This window comes from Monoraphidium neglectum (genome assembly GCF_000611645.1).
Source record: "Monoraphidium neglectum strain SAG 48.87 unplaced genomic scaffold scaffold00005, whole genome shotgun sequence".
Taxonomy (NCBI): domain Eukaryota; kingdom Viridiplantae; phylum Chlorophyta; class Chlorophyceae; order Sphaeropleales; family Selenastraceae; genus Monoraphidium; species Monoraphidium neglectum.
Window position 1 is genome coordinate 58450 of NW_014013621.1, and position 9585 is coordinate 68034.

General features: G+C 60.7%; 1 protein-coding gene across 1 annotated transcript; it reads right to left on the bottom strand.

Annotated features, from left to right (window-relative positions):
- Positions 1–2500: 2500 nt before the first annotated feature.
- Positions 2501–8601, bottom strand: MNEG_0072 (SWI/SNF complex subunit SWI3D; the record flags this gene model as incomplete). Its single annotated transcript, XM_014051451.1, has 13 exons — positions 2501–2519; positions 2810–3055; positions 3465–3722; positions 4014–4292; positions 4621–4739; positions 5073–5363; positions 5576–5770; positions 6130–6208; positions 6475–6642; positions 6864–6957; positions 7268–7586; positions 7968–8108; positions 8548–8601. The coding sequence occupies 13 exons, from the start codon at positions 8599–8601 to the stop codon at positions 2501–2503; spliced, it is 2262 nt and encodes a 753-aa protein (XP_013906905.1).
- Between the last annotated feature and the right edge of the window lie 984 nt (positions 8602–9585).

Consider the following 9585-nt stretch of genomic DNA (forward strand, 5'->3'; position numbering starts at 1 on the left):
GCCTGGCCTGTGCGAGGCCACGATTTAAGAGAGACCGAGGCATGAAGGCATGTCAGAGCACACGAAAGTAAAGGACCTGGAAGTCTAGCAACTGCGTGCCCCACTTCACCACACACCACTACCGCCAGTTGGGGCGGCGCCGCCACCCAAGCTGCGGGCCCGCCCGTGGCCGGTTGAGTCCCTGTCGGCCAGGCCAGCTGCGATGGTGCTGAAAGAGGGGCGGAACGAGGGGGTGTTGGCGATTCTGGTGGTCGTGGTTTCTTGGGATTACTAGTTGGTTAGCAAACGCAAACGCAGCCGCGGCCCTGCCTGGTGCCTATAAGAGCTTCCTGTGCTGTGCAACTGGTACACATTTCTACATATGTGATATTTATTTGCAAAACCTGCACTGCAATTGCCCCACCCCCTTCTGCCTTGAGCGCCTCCGACTCCGGATGGTTAGCTGGTAGGCGGCGGCGTTCGCGAACAGGCACCTTTCCGCGACGGCGGCCTAGCATCCACTTGCACTTTACATGGTGAGGTGGCCACCAATTCTGTGCATATGGCATGCGCAAGAAAATCAGTTAGCTGATTGCGAATGGACCCCGGGCAAGCGGCAATAGCTGCCACGCCGAACGCATGCCGGGATGAGCGGGCGTTCCAAGGCTACTGCGACGGCTGCAACATCCTCCTTCTTTGCCGCACGCAGTCAAAAGGATTAGGATTAGGATTGTTACAAGATCCCGCGGTCGCCCACTCGTGGAGCCATCCAGGCTCATGGGATGTAGCGTTGTGGCAGTCGCGTTGTGTGACTGGGACTCAAGTGGCCATCATTCGCCGTTCAAAGCAAGTGTGCACAAAGGCCCCACGTGTTTGCAAGTCTGCGCTACACACACGGGCATGCATGCGGGCATGTGCAGGCAAGTCAAAAGTGAATGGTAATGACGAAGGGGCGTCATTCCATTGAGTGACATGAAAAGGCGCACACACACTGTGGTGTCTAACTAGCGCTTCCGCCGTACGTCTGCGACGGCACGGTCAATTTCAGTCGTCCGGAGGAGGTCCACTTGCCTTGCCCTCTCAGCCTCAAAGACCTGCGTCAAACAATCACAAGCGACGTTGAACGTTGCGAGTAAGTGGGATGCTTGAGTGCCTGTGCGTGCACGCATACGTGTGTGCGTGCGTCCTTGCGTGCGTGCGTGCGTGTGTGTGTGTAAAGGGGGGGTGAGGACTGTTGGGTGGGGGTTGAGTGTTCAGAGCACACAGCACAGCGCAGCACAGCACAGCGCAGCGCAGCGCAGCGCAGCGCAGCACAGCACAGCACAGCACAGCAGGACAAAATTGTAGCAATCAGCACTTCGCATAAAGTTTTGAGGCACTGATACTGGAGAGGCAGGCAAAAAGGGCGCACAGCCTGCAAGCCCCAAGGGCGCTCGCGCCGCCCATTTCGTGCCGACTGACGGTGCCCCGCATCAGTGAGGCAGGCGCGTTGGCAACGACGACGGACAGCCGCCAAGCTCAAACGAAGAGCAGTCGGGGCACGGGACACAAAGCGCCCGCCTGACTGTGCCGCTGCGCTGCTTGACAGGATGCGGGTGTACAACTTGTGGGCATGCGCGTTGGCACATCGGGCGGACAGCCTCTGTGCAGCATAGACGCTGCTTTCTTGAAAACCGATATTGGCTTCAATCATTGTTCATTGATGTGGTTGAGGCCAATGACTCATTGGCTTCTTGAGAGGTGCTTTGCTGTTTGCTCTTTGCTGAATTTTGTTCCATATAATAATTGAGACAACCCCATGAAGCTGGATGGCTCTGCACGCCGGCAATTGCGGGTGTGTAAAAATCCTGTCCAATCCTTTCTTATGCTGGTGCCGTGGCCGTTCAAGTCAGCTGAACAAAGTAAAGGTCACATGCAATGCCAAGAGCGAGCGCTCCAACCCAGTAAAGTGCACAATCGGCACGATGTGGCTTGAAGAGAGCCAAAACTCCCGCATAATCTCCCCTTGCCGTTTCAACAACCTCGTCCCCACATCCCGCAACTCCCGGTCCCCACCTCGTCGATCTGCTCTAGGTACCTCATCTTGGTCTTGACCCGCAATAATTGAGCCCGGAGCACCCGTCGCGCCGCCCGCTCCATCTCGACCTCCTGCTCCTCAGCCATCAGCTTGGCGCGTGCTGCAGCTGCTCCCAGCGCCACCGCTGCTGCCGCGCGCGTCTGTGCTGCCGTCACAGGCTGCACCGGGTCCGGCGGAGTCGGTGGTGCCTGCGGCATAGCTGAGCCATCCCACACGGCCCCACTACTGCCATCACTGCCGGCGGTGACGGGCGGCTCTTGGCCGCGCCGCGTCAGCTCAAGCGCACGGGCAACAGCTGTGGGATCGTCGCTGGCAAGCGCCTCAAGGCCAGCTTGCACCGCCTCCGACGCTATGCGCGGTGCAAGGACCACTGATAGAAGGGTGGCCTGCAGGAGAGCAAGGCGGGGCGGGCCGCGTATGATGAGATGGTGCTTGCAAGGCGCATCACAGAGTGTCCAACAACCTGAGTGCAACAAGAGTAGTCGTGCCATGAAACGGTGCTGAGCAAGCCCCTGAAGCGACACACGCATCATACCTCCAGCCAGATGAGAGCGAAAGCCTGCTGTGCAAGATCAGAATGACATGGACTGCGCCAGACACAACGCGACCGCCGCCTCAGCAATGAGGTGACGCACCACCGTGTGCAGGTCCCCACAAAGCTAACCCGCCAAACATCCCCTAGCCTCCGTTCTGCTCACCACCGACATCAGGGGGTTGCCTGGAGCACTGTCGTTGCCGGCAAATGGCACGCACCTGATGCCCTCCTCCTCCTCACGCTGCCGCAGCAGCTGTTGCTGCTGCTCCACTTCCTGCGGCACCCCTGCACCGTCGCCATCCTGCCCGGGCGCGGCCGTCGCCCGGCGCTCCAGCTCGTCCAGAAAGTCGTCCTCGATGGGCAGCTGCAGGAAGTGCGTGATGCACTCCAAAACGCCGTGCGTGCCCACGTGCTCAGCAACAGCCGGCCATTGGTCGCCATGCATGTCCAAGCCCTCGAGCAGCCTGTGGTGGAAAAAGTGGGGGCAGGACGTTAGAGGAACACGGTGCAAGCGGTGAAGCAATCGTTGAGAGGTGCAGGGGAGAGTATTGGGGGAAAGATGAATACAAGCGACCAAAGCGCATACTGGCGACTGTGTCAGCGGCCGTTGCGACTACTGCGGCTCCCTCTCTCCTGCAACCCCCTTCTCTTTTTCTCTCTTCCAGTGCCCGGTGAGTACAGGCTGCAGCCATGTGTGGTTGGGGACCACTCGCAAAAAGGGTACAAACAGAGCCAGCACACAGAGGGGCGTCTTCCCACCAGCTGCCAGCCCCCTCACTCGGCATACAGCTATTTGCCCCCAACCCTTCACGTGCACCTGTCCTCTCATCCCCACCTCCATCCCCGTCCGCGTCCCCGCCCAGCCCGGCTCACAGCAGGGTCTCCTGAGGCGTCCAGGCAGTGGCGCCTGCTGTTGCATCCGGCGCGTTCCGATCCGCCCCGCCTTCCAGCCGCGCAAAGTCGGCCACGCTGCAGCCAGGCGGAAATCGTCCCTCAGCATACGCTTGGGGGCAGAGGTCGATGCCCGGCACCTTGGTGCAGTGGTAGCGCAGGGGGGTGCAGTCAACCCAGGGCATGGCGCTGCAGAAGTAGCGGCGGCGGCCGGTGGCCAGCGTGGTGGCCGACTCAAGCCTGTGGGGGTTGGGTGTAGAGGCAGTCGCAACGGGGTGTGGAACAAAAGGTTTCTGAGTCACGGGTGGTTGTGGTGGCAGGCATAGGGTACTATTGCTGGCAGAAGTATGGACAAAATTTGGGGGGACATTGGGATGGGGTGGGGTGGGCTGGGTACGATGTCGAGCGCCAGGGGTTGCACGAAGGGTGAGGGAGAGCAGGGGGCTCGGCAAGGGCACGAGGAAGCATCCTTGGCAAGACCTCGGCAGCCCAGAATTCAGGCACCGAGTTTCAGGCACCGCTGCTGCGCACTTGGAGGAGCGTGCCTCGCGCTGTGTCATGTTGAGCGTCCCGCCGCCACATGCCGCCGCCACGCCTTCTGCGACGGTTGGGAACCTCAGCCGCAGCAGCCCGCTCCCGCCGGCGCCCCCGCCGAGCACAGCACCCCACGGCAGCCGCGGGCGCTCTGCGCCAGGCGCGGCTGATGGCGCGAGGTCAGTGCCGGCAGGAAGGGCAGTGGCTGCGGGCGTGGGGATGGCCCTGGGGGCGAGCCAGTTGATGAGGCCCCAAGACTCCAGGAAGCGGTATACCCTACCAGGGACAGGTATATGTGCATGGATTCAAATCAGACGAGCGTGTTGCTGATTGCACTGATTTGGGGATAAGGAGGCCCATGGATGGCTGTCCGCCACACTGCAGGGGGCTCTGCCGCAACCCACCAACCTGCGCCGACGCAGCACTGCATCATGGCGCAGCCCAGTAGTTGCCTGGCACGGAGCGGGCCACAACCTGCGTATCTCCGTTCTGCGTCTCGTGTGGTCCGCCTACAACTCCCTTCAGGACTTGCTATGCTACACAAACCCCACCCTTGATGCCGCAAAGCCTTGCCTCAAGCCCGCCTCCCCCTCCGAGCCCCAACCTGCCAACAATCGCGGGGTCATACTGGGCCATCGCCCGAGAGGCCTCCTCCATCGTCAGCCGCCGTTGCGGCTGCTGGCGGTACAGCTCCACGAGGCCGTTGCGCATCGTCAGGTAGGCCTGGGGGTAGGGGGGCGATAAACAGATGAAGAGGGCCAGCTACGTGCAACTTGAAAAGGGCCAGTCGGACAATTGCGAGAGCGCCAAGCAGCAGAAGGCGTGCGACCTCTTACTTAACCCCGACTTGGCCGCACCCGCTTACTCCTCCGGCCTTTATGGTCAGGGGCGTTACCCCTCATGGGGAGTCAGGATTTTTCCCCTCGCTGCTGGCAAAGCGAGATGAATGTGATGTAATAAATTGCGAAGCAGCGCCGCTCTTGGGCCAAGACCGCCGTGCCTTGACTCGAGCAAGCACAACCTCCCGACCCGTTCAAAGTGGTCATCGCTCCGCACCTTGAGCGTGAGCCCCGACGTGCTGTTGCTGCAGAACTCTGGCAGCACCTTCTTCTCGTTGTTGTGCACTTGTACAAAAGAAAACCACGCCGCGTGCATGGGCATCAGAAGGCGCCTGCTGAGAACCTTCTCCGCGGTCCCCTCGGCCGCTTCCGCCGATGCTGCATCACCTTGACCCTGCTGCTGCTCTTGCTGCTGCTGCTGCTGCTGCTGCTGCTGCTGCTGCTGCTGCCGCCGGTCTGGGGGGAGGCGCTCCAACATAGGGGTGGGCGCAGTGGGGTCCAGCTGTCCCTGCCGGTTGGAGGCGTGGCGAGGATGGAAGGCAGAGGCAAACAATGCCTGTAAGCTGAGGCTGCGGCGGCGAGGCGAAAAGCTATGGAGCAGCCAGCTGGAACACAATATGAGCGCAGGCACCCGTCGGCACTCTTTGATTCCCGCAGACCATAACTTGCGCATCCAGTATTTCATGAAACCGCCCCCCTCCCAACTAGACCTGTGTTTACCTGTGATATGTTCTCAGCGCTGGCCGTGCCGTCCAGCACAGGCTTGTGAGGATTGATCACACGCCGCTTCACCGCACCAGGCGCCACCTCGACCCCTGGGTCTGACGCGTCCACCTCGGCGTCGGTGCGGATGCGCTTGGCGCCCGCCAGGGCCGCCGCCTGCGCCACCGCCAGCTGCGCGGCGCGCTTGTTGCCCTGAGATGTGTGGTGACAGGGCAGACTGGGGCCGCAGCCAGATGAAGGAGTGGGGGTGTGAGCAAGTGTCTTCACACTTTGGAGCTCACAGGGTGCAGGCACGAGGTGCCTGGCAGAACGGAAGCGCCAAGCAGGCGATTGGGATGGAGCGCATTGTCCAGCATGCCCGCCTTGAGCTGCATCTGCTTACCAGTGCTGCTTCTGCAACAGCTGGTCCAGGAACGCCCTGCAGGAAACGAACAGAGGGGTTTGCATGGCCAAGGCGGCAGTGAACACAGGATGTTGCTTCCCCTCGCGTTTGCTTGGTTGTCCATCTGCATGGGACTGGCAATGCAAACAATCTCAATCAAGCGGCTCACCAGGGCCGCCGCCGCCTCTGCTGCTGCAACCTGCTTAGCTTTCTGCTCATCTGCTTCATAGTCCTGGGGGTTCATCCACCTGGGGTGGTGGTGGTCAGCCAGGTTTCACCTGCACTTGCGCACATCGCACACTGGGTGCGCGTGCACGCACACATCCCATGTGCATGCCTGCATATCCTTCAATGCAAAGCGGCAGGGGGGCTGCACAGGTGGGCCTGAAAACACAGTTGCTCGACGGCCCCCCAGCGACCTGCTGTCCTTGAGAGACCTGCGGTTCGCGCCTCATCACAAGGTCTCGCGCCCCCACTCTCAACCCTGATTACTCCCCCTCAGCGCCCTCCTCACTCGTTGAACTTCTCAGAGTCCAGGGCCCACCGCAACGACACCCGCCACGGACCACTCCCCGGCGGCTGGGTGCGCTCGGACGCGCTGGCGTTGGGCGCAGACCGCAGCGGCAGCCACTCGGCGTAGCTGTCGGGCAGGAACCGCCAGTGCACGCGCGCACGCTGGCCGCTGCAATTTGAGTTCATCATCCAGGTTGACGGGTTGCAAGAGAGCACGATCATGAGCGGCACGCGCAGCGTTGGTGAGCGCCGCGTTGGTCCAGCATTGGTGATCACAGACATGGCTCGTGTCAAATTGCAGAGCACTATTCACCAAGCTGCCCATCCAAGCAACCTGTACTCCTTCACAGGGCGTGGATAAATGCAGCCAGTGTTCCCCAACGTGCCAACCTTGTCTGCAGCGTGCGCATCTGGCTGCCAGGGTCGTCCTCTGCTATACACAAGGCTCCGCTGGGGTACAAGAGGTGGGTCACAGACGGGTCGGCTGCGGGGCATTCCCAAATGTCATGGGTAGTAAGGTGGGTGGATGTCCGTGTTGTATGGGTAGGGTGTTGAACGAGCTGAGCGTGCTGCGTGTATGCAGACATGCAGGTGTATGCAGGGGTGCAGCTCCTACGCACAGACTTTGCAAGAAATGCACCTGTTGTTCACAGCCTTTCTATTATCGCCAGGTGCATCGATTGAGTGATGCGAAAACTGAATCGCTGTCCCTTGGGACACAGCTGACGCGCAGCAACAGGACTTAGGTTTCAAATCTTGTTCGTCACTTCCATTCCCTCGCTCGACGCACTCACCCAGGTCCTCCACCACTGTGGCCTGCAGCTTCCTGGCAGCTTCCAAAGCTTTCTGCCCATCCACTCCACAGCTTGGATGTGCCGCCACCACAGGCATCTTCAGCAGCCCCGCCCGCATGAGCTCCGCTCGGATGAGTTCGAGGTTTTCCAGGTTGAAGCGGCGGCTGCCAGGGTTCAGCCACTCAAAGACCTTGAGGGCCGAGGAGCGCTTGATGCCCGCGAGGCGCATCGCCACAATGTAAAGGCCGGCGTTGGCCTGGGGCCGCACGTCCTCCAGCAGCTGGATGGGCAGCTTAGGGAAGTCACGGGGCGGGAGGGACTGCAACATGTGTGGAGTTATCGAGCAGGGGGTTAGAATCCCGCAATAAAAAAGGCATGAGTGGATTGCAGAGTATAAGGTTATGGGGGGTCAGGGGTGGGGCCCATACACGGGGTCATTCTGTTGGATTGTGTCGGCGTAGCAGAGGCATGTGGGCGAAACATGTAGCAGCAGGTGGCCGCAGCAAACAGGCCAGTTGGTGGTGGTGTGGGTGGGCGGTCGACCGGCTGCAGCAACGCATGAATAGTGGCTGCACATGTAAGCAATGCACGGGCGAGCCCATCACTGCCAGCATCCTCCAAACGCACTGCGAGCCAGGGCCTGCCTGGCTGTCTCGGCCCATGAAGGCCGCATGACGACGCCACCTGAAGGCACACTCACATTCGCGCCGAGGGCGTCCTCCTGGAACTGCAACATTTGCCCCAGGGTAAGCCCAAGGCTCTTGACATCGTGCTTGATGTCGGTTATGTCCTCGTTCAGCTTCGAAACCAGGGGCTGGAGCTGCTTGCAGAACGCGTCTGACTGCGGCGGCGTGCCAGGAAAGCAGGAGGCGGGTGGAGGTCAAACACTGCCCTGGGTGAGTGTATTTTGGGCCGTTGAGACCAATTTTGGCTGCTGTGGGGACTACGGGCAAGAAACTTGGCCGCAGGCCCATGCCACCGCCGGCGGCGGAAGCTATCTCCTGGGCCAACACCGGTGGGCCAGATTGCTTCAGCGAATTTCAACTTCCTGTGACTGCCTCAACACCAGTCAGTGACACAAGATTCCAGGGGGGACCCCTTAGAGAGCGAGCTGCTCTTTAAGATCACCGGTAGACGGCCTGCGGCCGCCTTGGGGCCAAACATCTGGCCGCCGCACTCTCCTGTCAGTACCACACTGGAGCCAATCCGGTCCTGCGCTTAAGTACATCCCTGCCCTCGGCAGTAACAATACTGCCTGGAATCATGCCGACACTGCGCACCTGGTAGTCCTTGAGGTTAATCTTTCCGCTCTTTTTTGCAACTGGGGCCGCCATCCTGCTCTCAGCTGCACAGCAGCACCGCTGCAGTAGCTGCCCACAATGGCGCTAGTGCGTGCTGTGCGTGGCGCTTTGCGCTCTGCGGGCGTACGTCGCCTTGCCTGGCAACAGAAGTGGTACTTTGGCTTCGTCTTATGGTTTTGATTGCTTTCAATAATTGCGATATGCGTGCAGAGCGAGCACTGCGGATGTACTGCTGAGATGCATCAAACTTTTGTACCACCACTGACAGTGAGCGGATATGATTTCGAGAAATTGTTTGAGACAACACCGAGGGGTGTGCTGATCTGCAGATCGTGATAAGGACAAAATCGTTACGGGCAGGTATGGTATATTTGATATCAATATTGAGACTTATAGACCGATCGCTGCAAGCAGCCAGCGTCGCCGGAAGGGCGCACCTTATTGATTGATTGGGCGCACCTTCATTGACACGAGGGCGCTGCACAGACGTCAATACCGTAGCACCCCTGGCAGCATCGCCCAGCACGGCTCCCTGCTCTTTCATGCTGTGATGGGCACTCAACACATTCGGGGGCACCACAATTTACACCCACAGATAGGCCAACATTGGGCAGGCCGAGGTAGGCACACCTGTGCCTGAGCCCTTGGTCCCCACGACGCCGCCTAGCATTGGCTGGTGCGGCCCGAGACCGCCACTGCCAACCTTGCTGCCCTCGATGCGACTGCTGCTGACACCGCCGTCCCAGCACACTGCACGCCTCAAACCGCCGCGGTCGGGGTCGCTCTCGGCATCTAGCCACAGCCCTGCGGCCGCCTGGAGCTCGGTCAGCTCGATTCGCGATCGGCGGATGAGGCCGGGCCGGTCGTGAGGTGACGCATAGGGGTCGCAGTGGGGCGCCGTGTCGGCGTCATGGACCCACTTTGATACAGCAGTGTCGCTGCTGAGCCCCGCACGAGCAGCGCGTGCACCGCCCTGCAACGGCCCGCCCGCGCCTGGCCCCAGCACTCTGACAACCG